This window comes from Falco biarmicus, chromosome 1, assembly GCF_023638135.1.
Source record: "Falco biarmicus isolate bFalBia1 chromosome 1, bFalBia1.pri, whole genome shotgun sequence".
In the NCBI taxonomy this organism is placed as follows: domain Eukaryota; kingdom Metazoa; phylum Chordata; class Aves; order Falconiformes; family Falconidae; genus Falco; species Falco biarmicus.
Window position 1 is genome coordinate 115,866,114 of NC_079288.1, and position 18,441 is coordinate 115,884,554.

Sequence of the window (18,441 nt, forward strand, 5' to 3'; positions counted from 1 at the left end):
CGGAGGGGCCGTGTGCGAGCGCGCAGCAGCCCTCTGAAGGGTTGCTCCTGCCGGCAGGCAAACGGAGGTCCAACCTCCGCGCTGGCTTCACTCAGAAGGCTGGCACTCGGGAGCTTAGAAGTCACAGCATCCCTTGTGCTGCTCCAGGCATGAGTTATAATCTGCAGGCTTTTTAATGAATAGTGCTTGCTGACTAGTTCTGGCTTGGGTTTGGGGTTTTATTCTTCTCCTGAGTTTGTTTTTTGGTTTTTTTTTTTTTGTTGTTGTTCTTGGTATTACTGTTGGAGGGGGTTAGTGCTCTTCAGTGTAACAAGGAAGGACCCGCAGTGCTAAGAAAAGAAAAGGGTCATGTTTGGAAGCATGATTTGTATGTTTGGTTGGTTGGGTTTTTTTTTTTTTTGTTCCCCTTAGTTTTGAACTACCATTTTGTTTTAGATTTGGATTTAAATTAGAAGTGAATACAGCAAGCAGATATTTGGTAAGAGTTAGAATGAAGAAAGGCAGTTTGTTAAGTTTAAGAGTGTGGTTTCAGTCGTTCAAATGGTGTTTGTGAAAACAGTATGAATTTGCTATCTTTGGCTGAAAATATTTTTTTTAAGGTTGGAGTAAGTGCTGATTTATCCAATAGCTTGGTGGTTGAAGCATTCAGCTATGACCTAGGAGATATAATTAAAATATCTGTTCTGAGAGGCTTTGAAACCATGTATCCGTACCTTGAATCAGATGCTAGGTGGATTGAATTCAATTTACACCCAGGTCAGGTAAGAACATTAGCCAAACCGGATGCAAAATATCTGGCAACTGACCTACAAAACCATTTTTTGCACAGACATATCAACATACAGTTCTTCAGTATTTCTTGAGTCAGTACCTTTGAGGTTTTTTTCAGCAATACAGCACTTCTGTTTTGTGCTATTTGCTCAACGGTCCTTACCGTTGCCTTCTCCATCACCAAGCACATCCTATAAGATGACCGGCTTCCCTCCTTCCAGCTTTTTGACCTGAGGCTGTGTGCGTGAGGTGGTAGTGGGTTAATGCAGTGTTGTTAAGCCTACCCAGAGTTGGTGCTGCAATACAGCATGATCTTCTCACCTACCTGCCTGTGTGTCTGAGTTAATGATAATATTTGACATCATGGCTACTAAGGTGGGCAAGATACGCAACAGTGATACCGTTCCACTTTATTTATTTATTCATTAAGTATCAGTTTAGCGCTTGTTTTCAGCTCAATACAGGCGTACTGATGTCAAGGATTTATTTGAGAAATAAGGACTGGTAGTGAAGAGGATCCTTAAATTCTGTCCCAGCTGTTTGTGTTTGAGAGAAATATCAGATAATAATGGTTCTTTGTCTTGGCTTTCAAAACACCTTTTCCTTTTTTTTTTTTTGCAATAGTCCTTTAGGACTATGCTTGTGGTCCCTTCTGGAAAACCAGAATTCCTCATTCTGCCTCTCTCCCACCTGATGATGTGATCTTCACAACAGAGTTCTCTAAATATGGCAACCCTTCCATCTTTTCAAAAGCAATCTCAGTTTAGACCGCTGGAAGGAACTGGTGGTGAAGCAGGAGCTCCCAGCTCTCCTCAGAGGGAGTGCATGTACCATGTCTTCCCAACTGTAACTCTCAGCCTTGGAATTAAAGGACCAAATATTCCTTTCAGATCTGAGTCTCTTCTTGGTGTTATGCAGATATCAGTGATATCAAGAATGATATCAAGTGGAAAGAGACTAGAATAATGCTTGAAACATCTAGGGGGTTTTCTAACTAGAACATTTGCCTGCAGCGTGGCTTCCGACTAATTCACTGTGCCTCTGTTCCTCTTCTTTAAAATAGAAGTAGTTCTGCTTTTCTGCTCTGCTGCCTGGGAGGACATGCTATACAAAAGTTCGGTGTTGTTGTTTATTTGTGTGTTATAGCTGTCTTTTAGCTGTCAGGGGTTTTGTACTGTTCAGTGCTATTTGTGCTGTGCTAACTGTACAAATTTGTGCTGTTCCTATTTCTGTGTCATACCCTGCCCTGATGTATCCCTGAATAGCAAGAGAGATAATTGGGATATGGTGCGGTGTGCGAGGGAAGAATTGCACAGAGGAGGAAAGGGCAGAATATCACATGCTACATATTTTGGCATCCAGGGGAAGGTGTCGAACAGCCTCCAGGTGGGCAGTCATCAAGTGCCAGTAGGTGTGTTGGAGATGTCACTGTGATTGCTCTCCTGATAGAGAGCTGGATCACCTGCCTCTGTCACCTGCCTTATTGCTGGTTCAAGCACTGATGCCTGCTGCCTACTTGTTGGGCTCAGCTTGAAAGTCAGTGTGGGTAGGCAGCTCAAATGGGCCACAAGTCCTGTGTGGGAAGCACAGGGACCACAACCTCTTGGCATCCCCAAAGGATTCCTCCTTCAAATGGTTTCTCACCTCTCCATTATAAACCTATTTATTTTGTCTAGATGGTTTTGTTTCAATGTGTTATTTTTTACTGGTAGTTTCTAATTATGATATTTCGGGATCACCAAATGTGCATTCACCATCATTAGTGGCTTCTTCTCATGTTATTTGTTTCATGTTCAGGGAATAGCAACCAGATTGCAAAATAATGAGCTACCTTGTGTATTTCAGAAACATACCCCTCGCAATATGCATTTCAATGATTATCGTCACAGTTGGCTATGTGTTAACAAACGTGGCTTATTTCACTACAATCAGTGCTGGGGAATTGCTGCTTTCAAAAGCTGTAGCAGTGGTAAGTTACAGAAGAAAAACCACAAAGCTGTATCCCTGCTGCAGTTGTGTTTGTTGATATATTCTTATTTCCAGGGGGAAAAAATTGGGAGGACACATCCAGTCAGGCTTTTCTATGGCTCCTCTTTTACACCACATACTAGCATCCCCGTGAAATTAATCTGATTTTTGAGTGATGAGTGGGATTGCACTTAAGGCCATCGATAGCATTTGTAATGTAATGTTAGAGTGTATTTATTTACCTGATATAACAAAGTCAATAGGACTTAAATTTTATAGCCAAGTACATGCTTGAAAAATTCTGTGCTAAATTGTAGGCTGAGCTCCTGGGAAGCAGGGAACACAGATAAGGGTGGAAGGGGGAGCTCTGAACGATTCTGTTTGTAGCAAGAAGCGGTAACACTGTCTGTGCACAACATGCGTCCCAAGAATTTAGGAAGGGGGTGGCTCTGAATACTGGAGTTCATTTGGGAAGGAGTTGCAAGGCAACCTTGCTTGGAAGTACTGCTTTGATTGTTCTTGCTGAATTGTGGTGATGACACTGATTTTTATATTGGTGGTATCTGACTCACAATGAGGAAATAAAATTTTTCGTTTACTTTCCAGTAGTGTCACTGCCTATGGCTATTTCAATTGACACGGCACTTAAAAAATGACCAAATTCTGTAGCTCATGTGAGATTTAGAAACAAAACATTTTGCAAACCTGAAGAACAGTGTGCATGTCTCCTGTGGTGCCCCAAACTCCAGTTAAGGCTCTTCTGGTAACCTAGAACAATATAGTGTGAGTGGATGGACTACACCACTGGGTAGCATCAGCTAAGTAAAATGAAGGCTGTAGAAAAAAAAAAAAAAAAAAGGGGTGTACAGATCAAACCCAGATCCATTCAGACTGGGTCTTCTTTTTTGGTGTCATAATGGTCTAAATGGACATAAATCAGGGCCTGATTCGACCTCTTCGGCATTGCCTCAACTGGCAGTCTTCCACACGCAGTCAGGAGTAAGGGTGGGAGAGCTCATCTGCAGTACCATTGGTGTCACAAAAGAAGAGGTAACAAATGCATAGCACAACTTTCAGTGAGGGACGCAGACAAGGGGTTTAAATGAAATAAAACTTACCTTACTTAATAATTTGTTAATAGAGCAAAATGACTTTCACATTTTATGAAAAATCACTGTATGTTTCTCTGTCCTCTAACAGACCTTTGCCGAACGACTAATGGGAAACTTTTCTTTAGCTGTACCAGTATTTGTTGCTCTCTCCTGCTTTGGCTCTATGAATGGCGGCATTTTTGCAGTCTCCAGGTGAGCGCTGCTAATATTACTGGGGGTGATGGGCATGGGATATGCACTGAAAGTAAGGAAGCAAGGAGAAGGGAGGGTAGGATTTGTTCCTTCAGCAGGAAATGAAAACCAAATGTTTACCAGGCGCGAGGCTTTTTCTCACTTTGTTCCTGTTGAGTTTTGTACCTTATTGTTAAAACCCTCTGAATGGTTTGGAAAGGGATCCCTCTGAGCATAGCCCTTAATTAATGGCTGCTTTGTTTCATGTGAAGGAGGGAAAATATTAACTAAATCCAAGCACCGATCATCGTGTAAGGTAAGGAGAGGACACCTTCAGAGATGACTTTGATTTCTGTGTATGGGCTTCTCCTGCCAGTCTTTTCATTCAGAATCCCTCAAACAAGCCTAAGAAGTGCCGCTGGGCTCTGTGACTTTCATGAGCCGCTTTGCCTAGTCACAGTAATGAGCACATTTAAAGTCTGTCCACATTTATTTCCCACCAGGATGTTCTTCGTTGCATCCCGCGAGGGTCACCTTCCGGAAATTCTCTCCATGATTCATGTCCGCAAGCACACTCCTCTGCCAGCTGTCATTGTTTTGGTAAATCATACAAACAAATGTTCCTGCAAAAGAATTCATATTACAGGCTTGCTCTGGAGGATTCGAACAGAATTTGGGCACTGCTTGAGTCCCATTTATTAATGTGTACGTGGGCTTTGGGCAGGGCAGAGGACAGCAAAGAGAGGAATGAGATTTGGGAGTTGTTCTTATTCTATCATCTCCTTGCTATCTTGTTGGTAGCACTTGACTGCCTATTGCTGCAACCTAATTCATGTCTTATTGCCCTTTATTTCTAAGGACCTGCTAGCGATGAGCTAGTTCCCTTTCAGAGAAACAAATTCCAGTTAAACAAACAAGCAAAAAAGGGATTCATTTAACTGAAAGTGCAGCTAAACACCAGCATCTGGGAGCACCCTAAAGGCTCATTATACCACCTTATAGTGAAAAATGCAAACAATTATACACTAAGATAATGGAAGGGGAACCCTCGGCAGTGCAGTGTAGTGGTGATTAAAAAATGAGAGAACGTGTGCCTGGGCAATAGCCTGTGAATTGTCTAAGGAAAACCACCAGTACTATAGTGGAAATCCTATTACTGCCTTTTAAAATAGCAGCAGAGCTAAATGTTGGCCATGTGTTTCCATTGCAGGCTAATTTGCATGGTAAGATGTTAGGACAAAATGTCAAAATAGTGACCTCAAACCTCGGTTTGCATAGTGCCAGGAAGATTTTCACTTCACTTGCAGTCTTCATATCATTCATGGGTGTTCAGCCCATCTTTCGGCACCGATGACTATTATGTACCTTGACAGACCTCTGCATTTGTGGGGAGTTCTAGCCACAGCAGAGGATGCGTGTGCATCTGTGAGTCTGCGCTAGTAAAAATGGATGCTTGTACTGGAATTTAAATCAGGGTTTTTTTTGCCATAGATGCCTAAAAGCTTGCTTCTGAAGTGCCAGCTGAAATGTTGAATTTTTAGCCTTCCAAATTTTGAAAATTAGGCGATGTGTTTATAGTAAAAAGTTAATGGAATTCATTTTACATAAGCATTTACTTTGCATTTTATTTCTTCAGGTGTAGTACTCATACCTTCTGGGTAAACTGCATTGATGGTTTTCTGCGGACTGAAATGCACAAAATGTATTAACATATTATATTTTTTCTGAAAGACGTTTTCTGCTATTGCATCTGGTCCTGTTACACCAGTACATTGATTTCCTTTGAAAAAGTCAGATTCTCATATGAAGATGGCTTTCCTTCAGAGACTGTAATTTTTTTTCTTGCCTTATTTGAAATGGAGTAGTTGCAGGATATATTCTGCATCAATAGCCTGCATTTTAACATTTTCCTATTTTATTTCTCCTGCCAAAGTCTGCACACTGTAAAAAAGGAAAGAGCTCTTGACGATCAACTGCAAAAATGAGCATGTTCAGTGTTTGAGGCCTGTTAAATAAAAACATATTTTTAGGATTTAAGAAATCTCTTTATGTATTTATATCTTGGCATTTCATAGATGTGTGTGTAGGAAGTCCAAGAAATCATGCAATCTGATTGTAACCCTACTTTTTTTTCCCTCTTGGTAGTTCTCCTTCACTGTCCATGGCCCTTTCTTGCATTGTCATGCTTACAACTGGGATTTTAAACTTTTAGGGGCTGAGTCTATATAGAAGAGATCTTGCTCAAAATACAATTCAGTGGCGAAAAAAAATTTCCTTTGACCTTTACAGAGAAGGAGTTTGCTTAACATCTGTGTGGGAAGAGCCACTTTGTAAGTCATCGGAGGTTGGAAGCCAGAGACCCACATTTGAAATACTGATCCTTCTGGTTCAAATCCATGCTGTCTTCGCTGCTCAAAAGAGGAAAAAAAAAACAAACAACAAAACAAAACAAAAAAAAAAAGAAAGAAAACAAAGGAAAAAAAAAAAGGAGAGAGAGGCTGTGAATCTAGATAACTCATACAAGTTAGTTTTCCTTATGTAAAGATTTAGCCCGGTGTTTTACTGCATCTGCAGTTGATTTCACCTGTTGCTTTATTGTAAACCTAGAGAGGCCATCGCTGCCAGGATCTTCCCTCTTGCTGAACAGCAAAGGCTATAATGCATTTGATTCATTCCTTCATTCCCAAATGCAAGGACTGTGTCATTGTGGGCGTAGGGTGTCTCACATGGCAAGTGCAGACTACCCTGCGGAGTTGATCCAAGCTACAAATATTCTGCTTTTGTCCAGGCATTACCCTTCAGTCTACACTGATCATCTAACCCAAGGCACAACGCTCTCGTTTGTACATAAGCTTTTGCCTGCCTCACAGAAACCTTGTACCTCAGAACAACCTTTTAATGAGGAAATGTATTTATTCTGGCGTCCCCTCTCCTTGCTCTTCAGTAGCTGCCTGAGTGACAGCTAAATGCTTCTCTCTGCTTTGAAATGTTTGCATTTCCGATGTGCAATAAGTCTACACCCTGCAAGCCTGAAAGGCATGCTGCAAAGACAAGCTGGCGGCACCCCAGTGTGCCCAGCTGGCATCCCGTGGTGTGCCGCTACCCCTTTCCATGCCCTCTTCACCGAGTCCCCTTGTTGCAGCCGGGAGGACTGTAAGACTTTTTCCTTCCACAAGACACCTAGCAACCTCCGCTTTCATATGATTAGATGTGACCAAAATTTAACTGCTCTTACCATTTGCATCAGTGATGAGTGAGGAAAACCCCCGTGGGCCAATATATTTGTCAGGTCCTGTGAGAACGGTGCCCACAATGCTCGAGCAGTTTGGTGATGCAGTGGGCTGTGTGCCTGCGTGTTTGCCTGCGTCACAGGGGACAGATATATATTATCACATGTGGCTACTGGGGACAGATGTATATTGATAAACGTGATCTCAGGGGACAGCTAGGTATTGATCACACACCTGATTGTATGACAAAGGCAGTCCCGAAGTCTGTGGCTCTCGGGTGTCTGCAAAAGGCTGTGCTGCTTCTCCCTGTGGAAAAATTTGACATCGCTGCTGTAAAATAATAGATCAAGCCACTAAACCCTTTTTTTGCTCTGTATTTCTTTTGCAGCATCCTCTCACAATGATAATGTTATTCAACGGGGATCTCTACAGCCTCCTGAATTTCCTCAGTTTTGCCAGGTGGCTTTTTATTGGACTAGTAGTTGCTGGGTTGATTTATCTCAGATATAAACGTCCTGATATGCCTCGTCCGTTCAAGGTAACCTCCGCTCTCTACTGTTTTACGTGAATCCTTCTCCCTCTTATCCATTGTACAGTCAGACAGTAAAGCAGCATTTTCTTCTGTCGAAAGCCAACCTCTTTTTTGAGAAAAAACAGTTAATAGAAAATAGCCTTTTGCACTGAAAGGTCTCTGAGTGTTTTCCTGCAAGTTCTGTGTTCCCTCCTGAATGACAGTTCTTGCCTATTCCCCGGTGCCTGGGGGCGGGGGGGCTGAAGCTGCTGTGCCAAAGCAATGGCGTTTGCTGGGTTTTGCCAGTCTGTTGCATTGAGGCAACGTGATGCAAGTTGTGTGAAAATGCCTCTAGTCCCGTGTAGTCACGTAGGGTTCGAACTACAAATATTGGGGTTACCTGTGCCCACCTGATTTTCAGCCAGTCCTCTAACGTCTCCTTTGATAAAAGCCTGAATAATTTTGCCACCAGCATTCATGTCAAGCATAAGCATTAATATTAAACATTTATTTCATTGCCAATTTGATATGCAAATAAGTTGTGAATTTATGACTCGCAATGGATTTGCAGACAAAGTTATTGTGAACCCGGGAAGAAAATGCTAATAGTCTGGCCCATTGGACAGTAGCGACTTTGGCCTTGTTTCTGCCATTCTTCCTGCTTATTTTAAATAACATCTTACAAAATAAGTTGTCGCATTGTGTATTTGGAAAGATAACGTCCATCATGAAAAAATTGGAGGAATCTATCCTTATTTATATATCGCCAAGAAGCCTATTTTGTGAAAAGCTAAGAATGTGTGCTGTTGCATTCTTGTAGGTATATCTCTAAGTAAGAAGGTCAACAGCACAACCTATTTTGCTTTGATTAAAAAAAAAGGCTTTGACAGTGCACAAAAGAGGAACAGTAATGCTTCAAGGAATGAAAGGAAGAGAATAATCTCCAGGGAATTCTCCAATTCTCCGTTACACCGAACATCTCACAAGCCATGCCTGTAGGCATTTCCTTCAGAGAGGTGCTAACATAGCGATTGTAGCGTTCTTGGAAATTGAGAGAATTAATTTGATATTGCTATTTTTTGTACTTTCAACAGTGACATTGATAATGCTATCAGTCATACAGTCAGAAAGTGCTTTTTCAGTAGCTGCAGTTGCATAATGCTATCAAGTATCTTTATTACTAGTCAAATTGGTGTTTAATTTGCTCTCTTCCTGCTAGATTTTGATTTTTACCTTAGGAAAAAAATCAATATGTTCTTAATAGTTTTAAAAGGTGACTTGAACTCCTGGTTGTGTTTTAAAATGTTTTCTAATAGGTAATTATCAAAGAGGAAATCTTTACTGCAGTTAGAGCTGCTTGCTTATCTGCTGGGGGATTAGGGAAAGGGCTTTTGCGATGTAACTTAGTTACAGCCCTTATGTTTTAAAGGACAAAAACCATCACAGTGTTTTAGTGTATAATTAAAGGACTTCTATAGTACTCACTGCACAGCATTCTGCCTAGATTGGTTTCTGCAGTCCCTGACATTTTGTGTGCATGTTCTAGGTACCCATATTTCTCCAGAACTATCCTGTACTGCTGGGTTTTATCCAATTTACATTTCATGGAACATTAAATGCCATAGTCATTCAATAACAAGGTCAATGTAAAGTAATGGTTCTCTGTGTGGTTATGTTTCAGGTGCCTCTCTTTATTCCAGCGCTGTTTTCCTTCACCTGCCTCTTCATGGTTGCACTGTCACTTTACTCTGATCCAGTGAATACTGGGATCGGGTTTGTAATAACCCTGACGGGAGTTCCTGCCTACTACCTCTTTATTGTATGGGACAAGAAGCCAAAATGGTTCAGAAAACTTCTAGGTAAGTGCTGGTGAGGCTTCTGTCCTTTCTGCTGACTCTGGGAATTTCTTCAGGGCTCCCCGTATTGTGAAATCCTTCCAATCAATCCTCTCAGCTGCTGCGAGCGGGGGTTGACAATGCAAGGTTCTGCTCGGCACATGCTATAGCGTTGCTTTGCCGGTTACAATCAATGTCCGCTAACTAAGGAGATGTACAGCAAGCCTATTCTTCAGCTGGTGATTGACTTTAAATGACTGGATGCCTCTCCCCCAGTCGCCTTCTCCCCTCCCTCCCCTACAACCATCTGATTCCTTTTAAATCACCCATCTCCCTGCGCTGGCTGTTGGCCTATGCTAATAGAGACGGTGTTACTCTCCTAGGGGAATCGGTTTGGAAACTTAAACATCGGACTTGTAATGATAGGATGGGCTTGGTGCTTCCTGCTGAGACCATGTGTCTGTGGACTACTGAGCAGTATTTGGAATGGGACAGGCTCAGGCAGGCTTGGCATAGGAATATTGTCCTTAGCGGTGGCTCCCGACAAAATGATGGCAAAATATACCATGCCTGACAAACCTCTGTGGAAATTGTGTCCGTGCTTCATGGAAAATGACTTCTGTGTGACTTGGCTGTAGTATTTCACACCTGAAATACACTGAGAATCATTTCAATAGCATTTCTGAAAATTTTTGAAAGCATCTGTGGAAGTTCTGATGTCTTGCAGAAGCATTTGGAGCATTTCAATTAGAGAGAAGTCAGTATCATTTATTACAGCTCCCCATTGTTCTTTTTTTTTTTTTGTTACTCAGCATGATAATTTTCCCAAATGGAGGTAATTTTCAAAACATGAAACAAGAACATAGGCAAAATGTTCGATGCATGATGGATAATTTATTAAGCAAAATGGAAAGAAAATCTCTTCTGCTGCAAAAGAAAAACTCAACCCATGAAAGATTTTAACTAAAATTAGTTTATTTGTATAGGTTCTGAATCAAAAATGCATATTGTCTTCTGTGCTTCAGACTTAAGGGATGATTCAAAAGGATTAGCCCACAATAGAAGAATGGGGGGTTTATATATATGTTATTATACTGTAACCTTTCTGACGTATTTTCTCTATATAAATATAGGTTATGTAGATATACCCTATCTGTTGTAGGATCTATGAATTTTCCTCTCAATTCATGCTGGGAAGTCCGTAACAGTAGGGCAGAAAGTATTTACAGAAAAAGATGTTAGTTTAAGGCTGGCACACTCTGGTCTGCTTAATTTTATATCCAAAAAGTTATAAATGACTTGCAATGTCCTGGGAATGAGTAGAAAGCTCCCGGGAAAATGAAAACAGTTGTATGCAAAAGGACATTCTGTTAAATAGATGGGCTTTCATCTGTTTATAATTTCTCAGCCTTGACATTTAGGGACTAGGAAATTTTCCCTTATCAAACTCAGGAGATTTTCAGTATTTTCTGTGAAGTCTCAGAGGTTTTGGAATACAGTTACTTGAATCTCTGGCCACAGGATGCCAGTGTTGAACTACATTACATGGGTGAGAGAAAAAATATTCTCTTTAAGGTAGACTGGGTAGATGTGACGCTTTTTCTGCCAGCTGTGACAATGAAGGTGAATCTTCTAGCTTTTCAGATAACACAAACTTCCCCTAGAAAGCAAGCTTGGTGCCTGTGTAATACCTATGGATGGACATGGTGCGCTGGCTCAGGGGCCAAATCAGCAAATGCCCGTCAGTGGGTGAAACAGCTTGTTTGCTTTGCAATTATTATTCTCAGAATAACAACAGTAATGACAGAAAACTGATGCTGACAGTTTTGGGGTGGAGCAGAGTGGAGATTTACTTGTTAAATAAAAAGATTGGGGTTTTTTTCTTTGACTCGGAAGAAACGATAAACCTCCTGTGTGGAGTCATTAAACTGGCATTATTTTGTGAGTGTTGCGGGGAGCTCCGTTGTATAGCCTGAGAGCATTTTTCACAGGCATTGGATGAGGATAAATTCGCTTAAGGTACCTCTGTGAGATATAGAAAAGTCTTTGGGCAGCTGCAAGCTTGATATTCTAACCTTGAAACAATATACATTAGGGGTACATAGGCATGAAAGACTAATTCCAGACATGAGGTAAGGGACAAAGTGAAAAAATGGCATTGTCATTTAGGAGGAAGATTTTTGCAGATTAGCTGGGTAACTTTCTCTGAGAATATAACTGATTTTTCTAGACAAAGCGAATGTGGTAGGTACGGTCTCCTCAGACTTCGACGAAGCATTTTGGTTAGTACGACAGGGGCAGGCAGAGCCTGCTAGTCTGAACACAGCACCCTGCTAACCAGGCTGTTCTCAGGCTGCTTCATCTGCACCGCTCAGCGCGTGAGCGGGCTGAGGGGGGGCAGGGGTGGGCTCTCTTCACCCATTCGCAAAGTCACCTTGTTGGGGAACTTGACTTGTTCAACAACCCAGATGTACTTTGGAGATGAGAGGTGACTGCTGCTCACAAACCCTGTGTGGAACATGTGCTCTTGAAGCGACGGTGCAAAAACACATGGGTACAGACCCGCCCCATGTAAGATTAGACTAAATATTCAGAATATTCCCTCAGAAGAGAGGGATGTTGAACTGCCAGAATGAGTAGTGGGATAAGACCCAGCCTGAAGATGAGTATATTTACGCAAGGGGTTTCAGGCTGGTTACAGTAGCAGAGCCCTCGAATGGATGACCCAAGAAGTCCTCTCAGAGGCTGAATGTCTTTGTTCTGTGTGTTTTGACTGTCCTTAATGGCATTTACATTGCCCGTTCTCCTTCCCAAATTACCATACTGAATAAAAGGTAGCTTCACAGTCAGCGTTTTTCATAGGGTCTGGTGGTATTCTGCAGCGAGAATAACATTTTGTTCTCTATTCTTCCAAAGAAATTTTGCTGTAGCGCCAGATGTGCTGGGACAAATAATTTTCAGCTAGTACAGGCTTCATTTAACCTCTGCTTTCTTGCGTTTTGTAGAACTAATGTGAAAATGAGAGAAGTCAAGCCTAGCAAATCCTACAAAAGCAGATCAGTGTGTAAAAGGATGCAGCACCAGCACAAGAATGCTTCTGTTTGGACTTCCTCAGTTGAAAACCCAACCCTAGACTCACATTTCAAACACCTGTTAATTTACAGTGGGTTGAACGGTGGGGAGTTTAAAAGATGAACCCAGCTTTCTTCACAGCCTGAGCCCATGCTGGAAAAGAGATCTGAGATTATAGCAAAATGTCTCTTTCAGGGTTATTTACAATAACCAGAGGATGACACTTGCTCACTCAGGACATAGTGTTATATGCTCAGTTTCCTTCTCTTTGTCGAGTTTATGATGTTGGGATCCGCAGGAAATCATCTTGGCACTGTGCTGTTGCAGATTTCATATCCAGTCTTATACATATGCAGTAAATTACTGCGTTCTTCCCTCACCCAAGCTTTACGTGGTGCTTATGTAGATACCAGGTCTAGGTTTCTTATAGAGGTTGTCCCCTGGGACCCATTTACAGTGAATTCTGCTCTTGAAGGGGAAAATCAGGGTTAAAATTTGGGGGGGAAGTTGTCTTTACTGTCATAGTACTTTAAGTTGCCTTGTTACAAATGTGAAATTGGTCCTGTAACTTAGGCACTGCTCAAAGCATACAATACAGAGATAATGACTGGAGACAGATTGGAACATTTTTGGGGGGGAAACTACTCCTTATGCCATCTTTTCCTGAGTCTAATGCAATCAAAAAACCAAGCAAGCACCACAGTGCTCCATAATTGTCTGATTGCTCCTCCACAGCTCCATCCCAGCACAGGGCAAAACTGTGGCAGGTGCCTCCTGCCACAGCGAGGACAAGGTCTTGCTGCAGGTAGCTCTGCCCAGTTTGTCAAACAGGATATCAAAGTCAGAGCCAGCTCTCGAGATGCCCAGGATTTCCCTCTGCTGCCATGCCCTTTTCCACGAGCTGTTACACCATAGCTCAGCTTGACAGAAAGTCCATTTTGCTCTTCCTTCCTTTGCTCAGCCTCAAGCCTGGAAGGGGTGGGATGGCAGGGGCGAAGCCCTGCAGGCTTCCTGCTGCTGGCTTTCCTCCTGCCATTCACCCTGGCCATGCTCAGCCCGGCTCTGAAGTCCCCAGTGCAGGTAAAGGACTGAGATGGGAGGAAAATGCAGTTTTGTCGACTCTCGGCCTCTCTGACCCCATCAGTTTATAGTCCAAGGGCAACCTGGCTTTGCACTGAACTGGTGACCTCCAGAGAGATGAGCAAAAGATGGTAGAGTCTGCCTTACACAGGAGAGGAACAAAGTGGTTTTGGGTCATATCTTCTGTGAGTTGAGCTGTTTTACTCGCCTCACTTCACGCTGGTGTAAATGCTGACATGTCCCGCTAGACAAGGACAGTCAGAACTTTCTCTTACAACAACTCCTGCTTGTTTAAAATGAGTTACTAAAAAGTATGGCAAATGAAAGGAGTGGTAAAAGAATGCCATTTTACTGTTCTGTATGTAAATTAACTGCCATTTACGAATCTGCACCCTCAAAACAAAACCGCTAAAAACACCAGACAGAAATAGAATTCCAGAGTGACAAAAAGACGGCGTCAGGTTGCTTTGGGTGTGTGACATTCTTAGACCTATGAAGCTTTGTGATCATTGTTTTCCTTCATTTTGCATTATTTTTTCTTTTTTGCTTAGGCAGATCTTGGCACAGCTGAACTTGTTTGATCACTCTTTTTATTTCAACTTTACAACTTTGTTAAAACTAAGCACTCGTGCAGAGTGATTAGGCTTTAAGATAGCCTTTAAATGCATGCAACTCTGCAGTGAAGAAGTTATACCTCCGTACTCTTCCATTATTAGTGTATATGCATAGCCTCAGATCAGAGGCAATGAAAACATTAAAAAAAGAAAAATTTGAATCAGATATTTAAATGATATTGGCACCTGGTATATATAACCACTGTACACTGTATGTGTAAGTAGGCTGCAGAGCAGCTAAGACAATTTTCCTGGCTGCTTCTGCCTTCTCCATCCCCACAAAAATTTCCCATGTGTATGCTTTTATCTTTGCAGACAAGGTAACTGTAACACTGCAAATCCTCTTGGAAGTTGTCCCATCAGAGGAAGACCAGAAATCATGATCTTCATATACGGCTTTTGGGCTTTTGGCTTGGTGTTTCATTTCAACCTGAGGAAGAGGGAAGGGAGATCTGTCCCCCTACCCAACGTTCTGCAAACTGGAGGAGCAAGTTACAGATGAGATGGATACCGAGCGAGTCGGTTACCAGAACTGTATTTTAGAATGTTGCAACATTTTTTTAATGTGGTTGGTTTATATGTAGAAAGCAAGAACTTATCCGATGAGAGTGCTCATCTCTTTCTTTTATTACAGTGTCATATTTTAACAAACCGTAGGTTCGTCAAACTAGGATTTTGGTTGCATTGTCACTGAAAATAGGCTTAAGCAATGTGTAAGTAATAGTCAGGTATATGGTGACGAATGTATCCTGTTTGTTGTCTCTGAAGAACCCAACTCTCACCAAAGGGTGAGATAAAGCTGCTGAGTTTCACTTACTAATGTTCATCCCGTCACACCGTCTGGCAGCCTGATTCGACTTCTTCGGGCTTGCTGGGAGCACCAGCACACTGACTGATGCAGAAGCACAGCGGTTTCTACACCTTTGTGGTGGCATTTTCAAGGTTTCTTCATTCCAGAGTTGTTATACTCTAGCCAATAGGACCATCTTCCCAGAATTAATCATTCTGTCAGTGGGGCAGGAAGATTTTAGCCTGGAGACAGTAATTTCATACATGTTAAAGTTTCTACCAGTCTGGAAATGATCACTGTTTTTACCAGTGTCTCTGTGTACATATGTATTGACAATACAGCAGATGAGTAATCGTATGAGTCAAAACATTTGAATGCAGCCTACGTTGCTGTATGAGTATTTTCTATCTGGAAGCATATGGACCTGCAGTTTTCAGTCAGCCAAACTTGATTTTAAAGTTTTAAATTATTGTTGGTGAAATAAATAGTTGGAGAAATAAAGAATAGTCACTGGTGGGAATACTGTATATGTATGACATGGCAATAAGAGCAATGCTTTTTTGTAAGGTGTAAGGCAAGCTACAACAGATTTGTTGATTTGAGTAGGATATGCACCTAATCTGTGGGCTTTTCATTCAAGCACACTCATCAATTGACTGTGCTTTGAAACACCAAGGAACCGGTGCTATGCCAGTGTTGTCTTCCCAGTTTTATCTCGGCAGAAACAGGGAAAGGCCAGCAAAACTGATAAAATCAAATGAAATGCATCCTGAGAATGACGTTTGAGCTGAGATTTGGCTCCAATGTGAGCTGAAGTTTTGCCCTTTTTTTGAAAGATAGTTGTAGATAAAGAAATTTTTTAATCCTTAGAAATTCAGTTTTATATTGTTAGTTGAAGACTACTCAACCTTAAGATTAAGGTTTGTTATCACTATGATAAGAATATAATGCTTAAATATTGAATGCACTACTTTTTAGCTGTTTGCTATCAGCAAGTCATATGTTTCATGAAAACTTTTATGGAACTAAGTAACATTAAGCTTCCTAAATTGGGAGAAAAGCACAACTAGTAGCCAGACCACTACAGTAAAGGGAGACTGTGTATTGTATATGTTATTGTATATATCCAGAACAACTACTGTTTTAAGGGTGTACAGTAAAATGTCTTGAATTTGTACATGTTTTTCTTTCTTGTATTTCTATGGTGGAATTTCATAGAAGTAGGGAAATGAGAGTAAATGATTATGTAGAAGAGTAGTAATTTAAGATACAGAAAACACTTTGGAAACGCTTTTTTTTCTTTAAATGTTTTCTCTTTACAGTAACTTAAAGTGTTATTCAAAACTTTTTTAGGCAAATGTTTTGAGAGAGATTTTTGTGTTGGCAGTGCACGTGTTTAATTAGTATTGACATTTGGGTCAGGATCCTGCTTTTGAAGCCATCTGCTGCCATCCTAGTTCTCCGGGGTTTGGTCTGTGTCATCATGGAGCATCTTCAGGGCACGCAAACTGCATTTCTGTCTGATAAAAATAAACTGCCTGATGCCCTCCAGCAGCACACCTAACGGACTCGTCCGCTGATGGTTGCTGAGTGCATGGGATCCCACGAGCGCTAACCCAAAGCAAAACCACCTGAACATCGATAGTGTGGATGCCAGGTTTTTGGTGTCATTTCTTCCACGTATTCACTCCTATTGTGCCACATGACTTGAAAGCTTAAATGTAGGCCAGCGTTAACCTGTAGAAATAAATGGGCTCTGTAAATATGACTGTATGGTGCTTTATTTTCCCATCATGGACTTTAGAAATGTTTCTGAAGTCTGATTCAATGACCACAGTTTACTACGTTTATCTCGTGTAAGAGGTTAATTTGTCCCAAGGGAAATCCTGTCACTCATCGATTGTGAGGTTGTATATTTTAGGAAGAAAAAATAATTAACTGCAAAATAAAAACCTATTTTTTTTGAAAATGCATAGGGATCCTGATTTTAGGTTTATTTTCTTTAGTGCACACAATCACAACACAGAGTATTGTAACTGGGTTTCCACTGTGTTATAAAAGTCAGTATTAAGGTCTTCTATTACACTTGGATGTGAAGCATATCCTCACAAATTTTTTAAAGCATCAAATTATTTTTAAGCCTTTTTTAAAAATTATTGTCTTCAGACTTATAAAAGAAGTACTCTAGAATAAAGGATAAAATTTATATGTAATTTTTTTTTTAGGGCCTGAGGTGGTCAGGCCAATGAGACTACCTCTGTGGAGAACTTTAGTGATCCTTAATTTTTTTTATTATTATTTTTTTAATTTGCCCTTTGCACCTTTTTATCAACTGGTCTCTGTGAGAACATTTCTTTCTTTTTTTAGGTGGGTGCTGCTGTTTTTCTCATTTGGTTTTGCTGCTTTTCTGGGGTACAGGCAGAAATTTCACCAAAGGCAACAGAAATGAACATTTTATGTGAGTAGCAAATACTGATGAGGTTTGGTACAACGCCTCTTAAGAGAAAGAGTTCAGCGTCCGAAGCCTCCAAAGATGCTGACCTATCTTTACACCTCCTGATCTAGCCTGCTATGTGGCCTAAGGCATAATTTTATCAGAGGGGCATGCTTTGATTTTTGAAGCCTGCTCCCAGCTCTGCATGGGCACAGCGTGGCTGACACTTTCTTTGGTGCCACGTTCTGGGTTCCAGCCCAGGAGCCTGCCGTGCCTTTTGAGGGGCGATCGGGTGGGAGCCAGAGGGTCTCCTCTTCCTTCCCTACATCAGCAAAACATTCCATGTCATGATCAATTTCTTTTACTCCAGACAATCTCTTTTCTACACAGGAGTCAAAGCAGGTGAGACAGAATCTCATTTTTAAAATTAAGTGCCTGCAGCCAGATAAAATCTGGATTGTGTATGTCGTGTGAAATACTTCCCAGATCCACTCTGTCGAGCTTTTCAGAGGTACTGTGCCCTTTTTGCGTCATTGTGCGTGGACATTTTTGGTACAAGACAAAATACACTGAAGTGATTGATATGACTGGCAGCTGCAAAGTTGTAGGGGTGTTTTTTGTCACGATGGTGTGGGTTTTGCAAAGCAGTAGTACCAACACGCTGCTGATGGGCAGCACCTTCCTGGGGACACCATGGCCTCTGGCTGTGCCCGAGGAGCAGAGACGCTTGATGCCTGTCCCCAGCCCTGTCAATCGCGTCCCAGGCTGCAGCAGCTTGCCATGTAATGTTTTAAGGTAACCTGCATTGATTTTGGTCTGCCTTGAAATACTGCGCCATCAATCACGGTGTCGT

The 18,441-nt window shown here is 41.5% G+C and overlaps 1 protein-coding gene across 2 annotated transcripts in view; it reads left to right on the forward strand.

Moving 5' to 3' along the window:
• Positions 1-16,922, forward strand: part of SLC7A11 (solute carrier family 7 member 11) — a 113,777-nt gene extending 96,855 nt beyond the window's left edge. For both annotated transcript variants that reach the window (XM_056322276.1, XM_056322266.1), the window contains 6 exons: positions 2,617-2,740; positions 3,940-4,043; positions 4,526-4,622; positions 7,641-7,790; positions 9,445-9,622; positions 14,680-16,922. In XM_056322276.1, the coding sequence (XP_056178251.1) occupies positions 2,617-2,740; positions 3,940-4,043; positions 4,526-4,622; positions 7,641-7,790; positions 9,445-9,622; positions 14,680-14,747 (721 nt within the window). In that variant the 3' untranslated portion in view covers positions 14,748-16,922. The remainder of the gene's footprint in view (positions 1-2,616; positions 2,741-3,939; positions 4,044-4,525; positions 4,623-7,640; positions 7,791-9,444; positions 9,623-14,679) is intronic.
• Positions 16,923-18,441: the final 1,519 nt, after the last annotated feature.